The 14,125-nt window shown below is 45.6% G+C and overlaps 1 protein-coding gene across 9 annotated transcripts in view; it reads left to right on the top strand.

Annotated features, from left to right (window-relative positions):
• Window positions 1–14,125, top strand: part of pdlim5a (PDZ and LIM domain 5a) — a 145,682-nt gene that overhangs the window by 111,814 nt on the left and 19,743 nt on the right. For 3 of the 9 annotated variants that reach the window (XM_046348122.1, XM_046348128.1, XM_046348121.1), the window contains 4 exons: window positions 4,634–4,783; window positions 9,577–9,867; window positions 10,570–10,716; window positions 12,801–12,878. The exons of 1 other annotated variant lie outside the window; for it this stretch is intronic. In XM_046348122.1, the coding sequence (XP_046204078.1) occupies window positions 4,634–4,783; window positions 9,577–9,867; window positions 10,570–10,716; window positions 12,801–12,878 (666 nt within the window). The remainder of the gene's footprint in view (window positions 1–4,633; window positions 4,784–9,576; window positions 9,868–10,569; window positions 10,717–12,800; window positions 12,879–14,125) is intronic. 5 more of the 9 variants (XM_046348125.1, XM_046348127.1, XM_046348123.1 and 2 more) reach the window with 5 other exon arrangements.

Raw genomic sequence — 14,125 nt, 5'->3', positions numbered from 1 at the left:
TGCCAGGATGCTCTCGATTGTGCATCTGTAGAAGTTTGTGAGTGCTTTTGGTGACAAGCCCAATTTCTTCAGCCTCCTGAGGTTGAAGAGGCGCTGCTGCGCCTTCTTCACGACGCTGTCAGTGTGAGTGGACCAATTCAGTTTGTCTGTGATGTGTATGCCGAGGAACTTAAAACTTGCTACCCTCTCCACTACTGTTCCATCGATGTGGATAGGGGGGTGTTCCCTCTGCTGTTTCCTGAAGTCCACAATCATCTCCTTAGTTTTGTTGACGTTGAGTGTGAGGTTATTTTCCTGACACCACACTCCGAGGGCCCTCACCTCCTCCCTGTAGGCCGTCTCGTCGTTGTTGGTAATCAAGCCTACCACTGTTGTGTCGTCCGCAAACTTGATGATTGAGTTGGAGGCGTGCGTGGCCACGCAGTCGTGGGTGAACAGGGAGTACAGGAGAGGGCTCAGAACGCACCCTTGTGGGGCCCCCGTGTTGAGGATCAGCGGGGAGGAGATGTTGTTGCCTACCCTCACCACCAGGGGGCGGCCCGTCAGGAAGTCCAGTACCCAGTTGCACAGGGCGGGGTCGAGACCCAGGGTCTCGAGCTTGATGACGAGCTTGGAGGGTACTATGGTGTTGAATGCCGAGCTGTAGTCGATGAACAGCATTCTCACATAGGTATTCCTCTTGTCCAGGTGGGTTAGGGCAGTGTGCAGTGTGGTTGAGATTGCATTGTCTGTGGACCTATTTGGGCGGTAAGCAAATTGGAGTGGGTCTAGGGTGTCAGGTAGGGTGGAGGTGATATGGTCCTTGACTAGTCTCTCAAAGCACTTCATGATGACGGAAGTGAGTGCTACGGGCGGTAGTCGTTTAGCTCAGTTACCTTAGCTTTCTTGGGAACAGGAACAATGGTGGCCCTCTTGAAGCATGTGGGAACAGCAGACTGGTATAGGGATTGATTGAATATGTCCGTAAACACACCGGCCAGCTGGTCTGCGCATGCTCTGAGGGCGCGGCTAGGGATGCCGTCTGGGCCTGCAGCCTTGCGAGGGTTAACACGTTTAAATGTCTTACTCACCTCAGCTGCAGTGAAGGAGAGACCGCATGTTTTCGTTGCAGGCCGTGTCAGTGGCACTGTATTGTCCTCAAAGCGGGCAAAAGTTATTTAGTCTGCCTGGGAGCAAGACATCCTGGTCCGTGACTGGGCTGGGTTTCTTCTTGTAGTCCGTGATTGACTGTAGACCCTGCCACATGCCTCTTGTGTCTGAGCCATTGAATTGAGATTCCACTTTGTCTCTGTACTGACGCTTAGCTTGTTTAATAGCCTTGCGGAGGGAATAGCTGCATTGTTTATATTCGGACATGTTACCAGACACCTTGCCCTGATTAAAAGCAGTGGTTCGCGCTTTCAGTTTCACGCGAATGCTGCCATCAATCCACAGTTTCTGGTTTGGGAATGTTTTTATCGTTGCTATGGGAACGACATCTTCGACGCACGTTCTAATGAACTCGCACACCGAATCAGCGTATTCGTCAATATTTTCATCTGACGCAATACGAAACATGTCCCAGTCCACGTGATGGAAGCAGTCTTGGAGTGTGGAGTCAGCTTGGTCGGACCAGCGTTGGACAGACCTCAGCGTGGGAGCCTCTTGTTTTAGCTTCTGCCTGTAGGCAGGGATCAACAAAATGGAGTCGTGGTCAGCTCCGACCGCAATGAGGAGATGGGAGAGGCAGGACTTGCCCCGTGTTCAGTGTCACAAATAGAACTGACTTCTATTTTAGCGCTGGGCAACACAGACGCTCGTTCACGCGAGCAGTGGGGGTGCAATAATGGAATAACTTGTGTTTACATTTATTTTGCAACGCGAGCGATGTGGTCAGCTTGTAAGGATCCTGAACACGTTCTACAGCTGCACCTGTAAAGGCTCTCATATCACTCATCGACCAAGGACACAGTGCTGTTCTCTTTCACAGTGTTGTTCTCTTTCACAGTGCTGTTCTCTTTCACAGTGCTGTTCTCTTTCACAGTGCTGTTCTCTTTCACAGTGTTGTTCTCTTTCACAGTGCTGTTCTCTTTCACAGTGTTGTTCTCTTTCACAGTGCTGTTCTCTTTCACAGTGTTGTTCTCTTTCACAGTGCTGTTCTCTTTCACAGTGCTGTTCTCTTTCACAGTGCTGTTCTCTTTCACAGTGTTGTTCTCTTTCACAGTGTTGTTCTCTTTCACAGTGCTGTTCTCTTTCACAGTGCTGTTCTCTTTCACAGTGCTGTTCTCTTTCACAGTGTTCTGCTCTTTCACAGTGTTGTTCTCTTTCACAGTGTTCTTCTCTTTCACAGTGCTGTTCTCTTTCACAGTGTTGTTCTCTTTCACAGTGCTGTTCTCTTTCACAGTGTTGTTCTCTTTCACAGTGCTGTTCTCTTTCACAGTGTTGTTCTCTTTCACAGTGTTCTTCTCTTTCACAGTGCTGTTCTCTTTCACAGTGCTGTTCTCTTTCACAGTGATGTTCTCTTTCACAGTGTTCTTCTCTTTCACAGTGTTGTTCTCTTTCACAGTGTTGTTCTCTTTCACAGTGCTGTTCTCTTTCACAGTGTTGTTCTCTTTCACATGCTGTTCATTTCACAGTGTTGTTCTCTTTCCAGTGCTGTTCTCTTACAGTTCTTCTCTTTCATGTGTTCATCTCTTTCACAGTGCTGTTCTCTTTCCAGTGATGTTCTCTTTCACAGTGTTGTTCTCTTACAAGTGCTGTTCTCTTTCAACTGAGCTGTTCAGAAGGACCACAGTGCTGTTCTCTTTCACAGTGCTGTTCTCTTTCACAGTGTTGTTCTCTTTCACAGTGTTCTTCTCTTTCACAGTGTTGTTCTCTTTCACAGTGCTGTTCTCTTTCACAGTGCTGTTCTCTTTCACAGTGCTGTTCTCTTTCACAGTGTTGTTCTCTTTCACAGTGCTGTTCTCTTTCACAGTGCTGTTCTCTTTCACAGTGTTGTTCTCTTTCACAGTGCTGTTCTCTTTCACAGTGCTGTTCTCTTTCACAGTGCTGTTCTCTTTCACAGTGTTCTTCTCTTTCACAGTGCTGTTCTCTTTCACGGTTTATTCTGCAGACATACACACAACACAATGTGTAAACTTCAGAGCAAATCTGTCATGAAATCTGAGTGACATGAAATAAAAAATAAATGTACACTTCACAAGGTGATGAACCTCATTAGCAAGGAAAGTACAGGACAGATGCTAGCTAGCCTTTAGCGTTCAGCAACGTGCTAACTTTGTAAATGTCCATCAAATTGTAAATACAGGACACAACTCCGTAACACTATCACATAACATGTCAACATCGATAGTGATTAGAAAACAATATCGTTTTCAGCCTTTAACATACATCAGTTATCTTTTTAAAAGGGAAAACACTGGGTGTAGCATGGAGCACGGTACATAACCTCCATCAAAGTTGAACAACTCTTTGGCTGGATGCTGCGAGATCATGCGCACGTATTATTGATGCAGTTGCACCAATAATACAGCAGGTGTCGCCACAACTGTTCATACATATACATAACCTGGCTGCTTCATTATGACAAAACTCACACAACTAGGGATATCTATTTCAACCCTGTTACACACAATTGAGAGCATCTTGACTGGCTGCATTACCGCTTGGTGCGGAAACTGCAATGCACCCCGACCGCAAGTCGCTACAGGGGGTAGTGCATACCACTCACTACGTCACTGGGGCCGAGCTCCCATCCAGGACCTCTATACCAGGCGGTGTCAGACGAATGCCCAAAAGATTGTCAAAGACTCCAGCCACCCAAGCCATAGACTGTTCCCTCTGCTACCGCATGACAAGCGGTACCAGTGCACCAAGTCTGGAACCAACAGGACCCTGAACAACTTCTACCCCAAGCCATGACTGCTAAACAGGACTGCTAAATAGATAATAAAATGGCCACCCGGACTACCTGCAATGACCCTTTTTCAACTCTCCGGCACTGACTCTATGCACACACACAGAACTAACACACTTACACTGACACCCCAACACACACATAGACATACACACACACTGGACTAACACACTTTTACTGACACCCCCAACACACACATAGACATACACACACACTGGACTAACACATTTACACTGACACCTCAACACACACATAGACATACACACACACAGCATACGTCCACAGACACACACATAACATGTGCGCACATGTACACTGATGCCACACACACACTTTCTCATACATCCGCTGCTGTTACAGCTCAGTCTACCATCTATCCTGTTGCCTAGTCACTACCCCTACCTACAGTACATTATTCCAAATGTGTTATTTCATAGTGTTGATGTCTGCGCTATTATTCTACAATGTAGGAAATAGTCCAAATAAAGACAACCTTTGAATGAGTAGCTGTGTCCAAACATTACACTGGTACTGTATGTATATTTCTGTATCTTTATGTTGGAAAAATACCCATAATTAAGCATTTCACTGTTACTCTACACCTGTTGTTTACAAAACATGTGACAAATAACATCTGATTTGATGATTATATATATATATTTATGCAATGGTGAAGCACAAACGTTATGATCAGGGCGTGTGGCTCTATCATGTTCCACAACTTTTTCATTCCTCTAGCAGTTCCATTTTGACACCACTAGAGGGCGATGGTGACCAAGGAGAGATTCAAGCCATTGGGTCGGATTGGGAAGCTAGTGATGTCCATCACAATGACGACTCCTCTGCTACAGACCAAATACATACGGCTCCTCTCTCACCTATGCACAGGTACAACAAAGCAAACAAATTATTGTGAAATTGATCATAAAAAGCTCTGAGTCAGCAAACACCGTTCATTATTTACCTCCCATTGGAAGGTTGGCCAGGTGAGGTCAGAACATGAGAAACCTGTGATTGGTTTAGCCTTGTTCCAGGGCTTTAGTGAAACTTTCTCAATGAACATTGATGCAGGGTGTTAGTAGAGGAATGTACGTTAAGGCCTTGGACCACAGCTCTAGAAAACACTAGGGTTAAAGTATCAACCCCCTGTAACAAAATGACAGTTTAAAACCGGTGTCTACCCTGGGTAAACACTGCAGAGACACAGTGCATCTCAGATTAATAGTGAGTGCTGATATAGGATCGGTTTGGCTTTTTAGATAATGATGCAGAGACATAATGCATCTCAGATTAGTAGTGAGTGCTGATCTAGGATCAGTTTGGCCTTTTAGATAATAATGAAGGACCTCAGCCACCCGAGCCACTGCCTGTTCACGTCGCTATCATCTAGAAGGAAGAGACCGTACAGGTGCATCAAAGCTGGTACCGAGAGACTGACAAACAGCTTCTATCTTCAGGCCATCAGACTATTAAACAGTCACCACCAGCCAGCCTTCGCCCAGTACCCTGCCCTGGACCTTAGTCACTGTTACTAGCCTCCCCCCAGTACCCTGCCCTGAACCTTAGTCACTGTTACTAGCCTTCCCCAGTACCCTGCCCTGGACCTTAGCCCTCCCAGTACCCTGCCCTGAACCTTCAGTCACTGTACCCTGCCCTGGACCTAGTCACTGTAGCTCTCCCAGTACCCTGCCCTGAACCTTAGTCACTGTTACTAGCCTGCCCTCCCCAGTAGCCTCTCCCAGTACCCTGCCCTGAACCTTAGTCACACTCCCAGTACCCTGCCCTGAACCTTAGCTGTTACTAGCCTCTCCCAGTACCTTGCCCTGAACCCCAGTACCCTGCCCTGAACCTTAGTCACTGTTACTAGCCTCCGCCCAGTACCCTGCCCTGAACCTTAGTCGCTGTTACTAGCCCCAGTACCCTGCCCTGAACCTTAGTGACTGCAGTACCCTGCCCTGAACCTTAGTCACTGTTACTAGCCTTCCCCTGCCCTGAACCTTAGTCACTGTCAGCCACCCCCCAGTACCCTGTTACTAGCCTCCCCCAGTACCCTACTATGAACTTTAGTCACTGTTACTAGCCTCTCCCAGTACCCTGCCCTGAACCTTAGTGACTGTAACTAGCCTCCCCCAGTATCCTGCCCTGAACTATAGTCACTGTTTCTAGCCGGCTACCACCCAGTACATTTACATTTAAGTCATTTAGCAGACGCTCTTATCCAGAGCGACTTACAAATTGGTGCATTCACCTTATGACATCCAGTAGAACAGTCACTTCTACCCTGCACCTTAGAGACTGCTGCCCTGTGTACATAGAGTCATTGAACACTGGTCACTTCTATAATGTTTACATACTGTTTTACCCACTTTAGATGTATATACTGTATTCTAGTCATGGATTATCCAATATAACTACTGCTGTACACATCTTTTCTACAAGGTGTCGAAAGCATTCCATAGGGATGCTGGCCCATATTGACTCCAATTCTACCCACGGTTGTGTCAAGTTGGCTGGATGTCGTGAAAAACCCAGCAGCGTTGCAGTTCTTGACACTCAACTGGCATGTCTGGCACCAACTACCATACCCCGTTCAAAGGCACTTAAATATTTTGTCTTCAAATCAAATACATTTTTTAAGGTCGCATATACAGTGGGGAGAACAAGTATTTGATACACTGCCGATTTTGCAGGTTTTCCTACTTACAAAGCATGTAGAGGTCTGTAATTCCACAAAAATCCTGAAAATCACATTGTATGATTTTTAAGTAATTAATTTGCATTTTATTGCATGACATAAGTATTTGATACATCAGAAAAGCAGAACTTAATATTTGGTACAGAAACCTCTGTTTGCAATTACAGAGATCATACGTTTCCTGTAGTTCTTGACCAGGTTTGCACACACTACAGCAAGGATTTTGGCCCACTCCTCCATACAGACCTTCTCCAGATCCTTCAGGTTTCGGGGCTGTCGCTGGGCAATACGGACTTTCAGCTCCCTCCAAAGATTTTCTATTGGATTCAGGTCTGGAGACTGGCTAGGCCACTCCAGGACCTTGAGATGCTTCTTACGGAGCCACTCCTTAGTTGCCCTGGCTGTGTGTTTCGGGTCGTTGTCATGCTGGAAGACTCAGCCACGACCCATCTTCAATGCTCTTACTGAGGGAAGGAGGTTGTTGGCCAAGATCTCGCGATACATGGCTCCTCAATATGGTGCAGTCTTCCTGTCCCCTTTGCAGAAAATCATCCCCAAAGAATGATGTTTCCACCTCCATGCTTCACGGTTGGGATGGTGTTCTTGGGGTTGTACTCATCCTTCTTCTACCTTCAAACACGGCGAGTGGAGTTAAGACCATAAGCTCTATTTTTGTCTCATCAGACCACATGACCTTCTCCCATTCCTCCTCTGGATCATCTAGATGGTCATTGGCAAACTTCAGACGGGCCTGGACATGCGCTAGCTTGAGCAGGGGGACCTTGCGTGTGCTGCAGGATTTTAATCCATGACAGCGTAGTGTGTTACTAATGGTTTTCTTTGAGACTGTGGTCCCAGCTCTCTTCAGGTCATTGACCAGGTCCTGCCGTGTAGTTCTGGGCTGATTCCTCACCTTCCTCACGAGGAAGGGACTGCGAGACTAGTTAGGATCGAGGGAAAGATGAACGGAACAAAGTACAGCGAGATCCTTGACGAAAACCTGCTCCAGAGCGCTCAGGACCTCAGACTGGGTCGAAGGTTCATCTTCCAACAGGACAACAAACCTAACACACAGCCAAGACAACGCAGGAGTGGCTTCGGGACTTGAACCCGATTGAACATCGCTGGAGAAACCTGAAAATAGCTGTGCAGCAACGATCCCCGTCCAACCTGACAGAACTTGAGATGATCTGCAGAGAAGAATGGAAGACACTCCTCAAATAGAGGTGGGCCAATATTGTGGCATCATACCCAAGAAGACTCAAGGCTGTAATCGCTGCCAAATGTGGTTCAATAAAGTAACGTAACAAAATGTGGAAAAAGTCAAGGGGTCTGAACTCTTTCTGAATGCACTGTATGTAGCAGATGTCATTGCGAAGTTGATTCGGAGCCAAGAACAGGGTGTCCAGGTCTATCAGCGCCATCTTGTCAGTCATCCGCTGAATGGCACACATATACAATCCATGGCTCAATTGTCTCAAGGCTTAAAAATCCTTCTTTAATAAATCTTCTTCAGGATTGGTGGGTCCCCTGCGGGATGTTGAGCTAACGTAGGCTAATGCGATAAGCATGAGATTGTAAGTTACAAGAACATTTCACAGGACATAGACATATCTGATATTGGCAGAAAGATAAAATTCTAGATAGATAGATACACATTTTTGAACAGAAAGGAAATGGTTCATTGGATCAGTCTAAAACTTTGCATATACACTGCTGCCATCTAGTGGCCAAAATCTAAATTGCACCTGGGCTGGAATAATACATGATGGCCTTTCTCTTGCATTTCAAAGATTATGCTACAAAAAAATACAAAAGAACTGTTGGTTTTGTCTTTGTATTATCTTTTAGCAGATCTATAGTGTTATATTCTCCTACATTCCTTTCACATTTCCACACATTTCAAAGTGTTTCCTTTCAAATGGTACCAAGAATATGCATATCCTTGTTACAGGGCCTGAGTTACAGGCAGTTAGATTTGGGTATGTCATTTTAGGTGAAAAAAAAAACGGGTCCTCCCCTTCATCAACATTGATTGAAATGGATTTAACAGGTGACATTAATAAGGGATCATATGGAAAGAGCAGGTGTTCCTAATGTTTTGTACAGTAGTTGTATCTATAATATACTCCGGACTCTGACATTGCTCGTTCTGATATTCTTCTTTTTTATTTTTTTTACTGTTTGGATTGTGTGTGTATTGTTCTGTATCGCTAGGTATTATTACTGCACTGTTGAAGCTAGAAACATAAGCATTTCACTGCACCTGCGATAACATCTGCAACCCTGTGTATCCGACCAATAAACATTGATTTGATTTGAATAAGATCAGATGGGGAGACCTAATCCTAGATCAGCACCAATACACTGATTCTAGATCAGCCCTGCTATACTGGTCCTAGATCAGGACTGCTACACTGATCCTAGAGCAGCACTGCTACACTTATCCTAGATCAGCACTGCTACTCTGATCCTAGATCAGCCCTGCTACTCTGATCCTAGAGCAGCACTGCTACACTTATCCTAGATCAGCACTGCTACTCTGATCCTAGATCAGCCCTTCTACTCTAATCCTAGATCAGCACTGCTACTCTGATCCTAGATCAGCCCTTCTACTCTAATCCTAGATCAGCACTGCTACTCTGATCCTAGATCAGCCCTTCTACTCTAATCCTAGATCAGCACTGCTACACTGGTCCCAGATCAGGACTGCTACACTGATCCTAGGTCAGCACCGCTACACTGATCCCAGATCAGCCCCGCTACACTGATCCTAGATCAGCCCTCCTACTCTAAGACTCTAGATACACACAGTGATGGCCTTTCCAATGATATGAGCACACACTCCAGAGGATCTTCTCATTATGTGCCAACAGTATAAATGCACTTGTTTCTCTGGGCAAGTGGCTCCATATACAGTAGGAAAGAAACCCTTCATTGACAGTATGCTTATCCATCCATCCTCTTATCTCTGTGTCCCTCCCAGCTCCTCTCCAGTACAGTCACTGACACATCTTTCTCCTGTGTCTGCAGTACAGCCACTACTCTCCCCAAAGCCAGTGAGGTACGGGAATCATACCAATCTACTCTATCCCAATGTCCTTATCAGTGTAAAGTCTGCTGCCCCCTTTCCTCTGTTCTATGGGTGCAGGCGAGAGCTCCTGTTGAACCCACTGGAGTTCCTCCCTCGAGGTGGTCCCTGCCCACCGGCCCTCACCCCTAGTGCACCGACTCTGGCTATACGGTCCCATTCTACTGTTATTGGTTTACAGGCCAGGTAAAGCTCAGTGTTGTGTGTGCATGTGTGTGTGTGTGTGTGTGTGTGTGTGTGTGTGTGTGTGTGTGTGTGTGTGTGTGTGTGTGTGTGTGTGTGTGTGTGTGTGTGTGTGTGTGTGTGTGTGTGTGTGTGTGTGTGTGTGTGTGTGTGTGTGTGTGTGTGTGTGTGTGCATGCAAGCGTGTAAAGGTTGCTAACCTGAGGTTTAGTGATCATAGTAGATGCATTCTATTTAGGATGTATTCTTGATTGATTTTAGTCATTGTAAATGTGGATCTGCATTCATCACTGAAATCATCAGTCCTAGCTGTTCCCTTCACCCTGTCGGTCCCACCTTCTTGTCCTGTCCTGTCCTCTGCTCTCCTGTCCTGTCCGCTCCACTTCTGTCCTCTCCTGTCCTCTCCTTTCCTGTCTTGTCTTGTCTTATTATGTCTTCCTGTCCTCTTCTCTCCCTCTTCTGTCCTCTCCTTTTCTGTCCTGTCCTCTCCTGTCCTTTCCTCTCCTGTCCTCTCCTGTCCTGTCTTACCTTATTATGTCTTCCTGTCCTCTTCTCTCCCTCTTCTGTCCTCTCCTTTTCTGTCCTGTCCTCTCCTGTCCTTTCCTCTCCTGTCCTCTCCTGTCCTGTCTTACCTTATTATGTCTTCCTGTCCTCTCCTCTCCTGTCCTGTCAACCCCTTGTGTTTCCATGACTACCTCGTTAAAAGAACCCCGCACAGGTCACCTGAGGGGACGGTCTCTCAGTCCCTATTGGATGCCTTGCTCATTACGCCTATCACCACCCTCCCGCCCCTCCGCTTGAGGAAGAAGAAGCGTCGGAGCGTTAGTGCCTTACACCTGCCCAACAACAAGAGGTAGCGGGTGACATCATCGTGTGATGTAATGTATGGCGATCACTCACTCTACCTTGTAGACTGAAGACCTGTTGACATGAACCATTAATGGTGACTGATTACTTATGTCACAATTTCCCCATGACGGCATGTTATAGCGTGGGTCACTAACTAACAACCGCATCTAACAAAACAAAGCAAAAACATAACGAAAGGCAGATAGAGGGAACGCTGTTCTTTCCCTCTGTTCCATATCGACCTTGTTAGATCAGAAGAGAATGAATAGATATGAGCAATGTGGTGGAAATTCCATCCAGCCTTTAAGAAGAGGTCTAGTCAAGTTCAAATTAAAGATAACATCAAGCACCATATCGCCCTTTTGAAAACCTTTCAGACCTACAGGAGGAGGGGCTACAGAGGAGGGGCTACAGAGGAGGGGTTACAGAGGAGGGGCTACAGAGGAGGGGCTACAGAGGAGGGGCTACACAGGAGCGCCTACAGAGGAGGGGCTAAGGGTTCATTTGGAATTGATTGAGAGTCTTCGGCTATTCCCAAATGGCACCCTATTCCCTATTTAGTATACTATTTAAAGTGTACTGAGCAGTGCACCCTTGCATAGTGCACTACTTTAAATAGTGTACTAAATAGGGATTAGGGTGCCATTTGGGAATAGCCAACTTAGTGTCAACAAAGAGCCGTCTATGGGAGTTCAACTTTAAAGCCACCGCCTCTGAAATGTAGCTAGCTAGCTGCTTGACAACAGCCGAGTTCCCTCAGCACGCTGCAAATGGCAACAGCCGTGTTGTGTCCCTGAGAAAACCTAGCGGACAAGCTATGATCCCGCCGAAACAATTTGGCACGAGATGCATTTTGAGTTCAAACGTGACAGTAGGCATACAGAAGTATTTAGAACAAGTGTGGCTGTATGTGAGATCTGACATTTGTCCAGGAAATAGCCATGCTCATACAAGTCCATCTCTGTGTGTGTGTGTGTATATACTGCTTGAGTGTGGGTATACTGTATGTGTGTGTGTGCATGTGTTTGTGGTTTGTGGGTTTATTTCTGTATATTGTATATGTATATGTATATGTATATGTGTATATTGTGTGTGTATATGTGTGGGGGGTATACTGTGCGCGCTCGCACCTGTGTGTGTGTGTGTGTGTGTGTGTGTGTGTGTGTGTGTGTGTGTGTGTGTGTGTGTGTGTGTGTGTGTGTGTGTGTGTGTGTGTGTGTGTGTGTGTGTGTGTGTGTGTGTGTGTGTGTGCATGCAGGGGGGTATCAGGAGAAACAGTTGGACATCTGACAGCTTTGTTATTAGAATGACAGTCCTGTGTAGTTGGCATGTGTTTATGAGATACATTGGTCACCTCTTGTTGGTAACTACTTGAATATGATACTTGATTGATACTTGAAATGTGTTGCTCAGATAATATTTCTCATGTAACGAACTTGGCACAAGCCATAATGAATAACCATAATTTAACCCACTCGGTAACCATGGTGAATAACCATCCTTTAACCCACTGTAGGTAACCATGGTGAATAACCATAATTTAACCCACTAGGTAACCATGGCGAATAACCATCATTTAACCCACTGTAGGTAACCATGGTGAATAACCATCATTTAACCCACTAGATAACCATGGTGAATAACCATAATTTAACCCACTAGATAACCATGGCGAATAACCATCATTTAACCCACTGTAGGTAACCATGGTGAATAACCATAATTTAACCCACTAGATAACCATGGTGAATAACCATCATTTAACCCACTGTAGGTAACCATGGTGAATAACCATCATTTAACCCACTAGATAACCATGGTGAATAACCATCATTTAACCCACTGTAGGTAACCATGGTGAATAACCATCATTTAACCCACTAGGTAACCATGGTGAATAACCATAATTTAACCTACTAGATAACCATGGTGAATAACCATAATTTAACCCACTGTGGTAACCATGGTGAATAACCATCATTTAAGCCACTGTGGTGTGCATCCTATTCTGTCATCCCTGTTTCACCCCTCAGCTTCCTTTTAATTCCTCTCTTTCATTCCTCATCCTCCCTTCTTTCTCTGTCCAAGAGTCTCCTGGCACCAATCAGTCACTGATCTGGGTGACCCCAACCTCTCCTCTCCTGTCAATGCTGTCTATATCTTTAGGTAAACATGGAATTTAATTTTGTATGAATATAACAAAGTTAGTGTGTGTACACGCTAGTATGCATGCGTTACAGTATTTTCTCTGTGAATCCTCTCCTTAGTCTATCTACACAGAAGTGCACATCAGACATCATTTGAACAATGAGGGAGACATTGTGTGGTTCAGGCCGAGGATGCAAAAAGGTCCAAGCACTACAGTACTTCCGGGGTGAAGTTTTCCCCTTAGGTACAGATCTAGAATCAGAGATGATTGTGGACTATATTTTGCATGGGTTCTCAGATACCTTAAAAATGTCTACAGCTGCACCATCGAGAGCATCCTGACTGGTTGCATCACTGCCTGGTATGGCAACTGCTCGGCCTTCCGACCGCAAGGCACTACAGAGGGTAATGCAAACAGCCCAGTACATCACTGGGCCAAGCTTCCTGCCATCCAGGACCTCTATACCAGGTGGTGTCAGAGGAAGGCCCTAAAAATGGTCAAATACTCCAGCCACCCTAGTCATAGACTGTTCTCTCTGATACCGCACGGCAAGCGGTACCGGAGCGCCAAGTCTAGGTCCAAAATAGTTCTTAGCTTCTACCCCCAAGCCGTAAGACTCCTGATCAATCAAATGGCTACCCAGACTATTTGCATTGCCCCCCACCCACTTTTACGCTTCTGCTACTCTCTGTTTATCTATGCATTGTCGCTTTACCCCTATCTACATGTACATATTACCTCAATTACCTCAACTAACTAGTGCCCCCGCACATTGACTCTGTACCGGTACCCCCTGTATATAGCCTCGCTACTATTATTTTACTGCTGCTATTTAATTATTTGCTACTGTAATTAAAAAACATTTACTTAACACTTGTTTTTTCTTAAAACGTCATTGTTTCTTAAGGGCTTGTAAGTAGGCATTTCACTGTAAGGTCTACTACACCTGTTGTATTCAGCATTTCACTGTAAGGTCTACTACACCTGTTGTATTCAGCATTTCACTGTAAGGTCTACTACACCTGTTGTATTCGGCGCATGTGACAAATAAAATTTGGTTTCATTTGATGTTGATCTTCCCCTCCCCCAATCCTAACCTTAACCATTAGTGGGGGAAATGCTGAACTGACCCAAGATCAGCATCTAGGGAAAACTTCACACTACACATTACAGTTCAGCTGTGCAGGGATCATTCCATGGTGGAGCTGGCTTCAGCGTTTCAATGAGGTGTGTCAATACAGAGCCAGGGCAGCTGGTAACATAC

The sequence above is a fragment of the Oncorhynchus gorbuscha genome, linkage group LG04 (assembly GCF_021184085.1).
Source record: "Oncorhynchus gorbuscha isolate QuinsamMale2020 ecotype Even-year linkage group LG04, OgorEven_v1.0, whole genome shotgun sequence".
NCBI classification, from domain to species: Eukaryota; Metazoa; Chordata; class Actinopteri; order Salmoniformes; family Salmonidae; genus Oncorhynchus; species Oncorhynchus gorbuscha.
The sequence above is the reverse complement of the archived record's forward strand: the minus strand, read 5'-3'. Positions and strand labels throughout refer to the sequence as shown.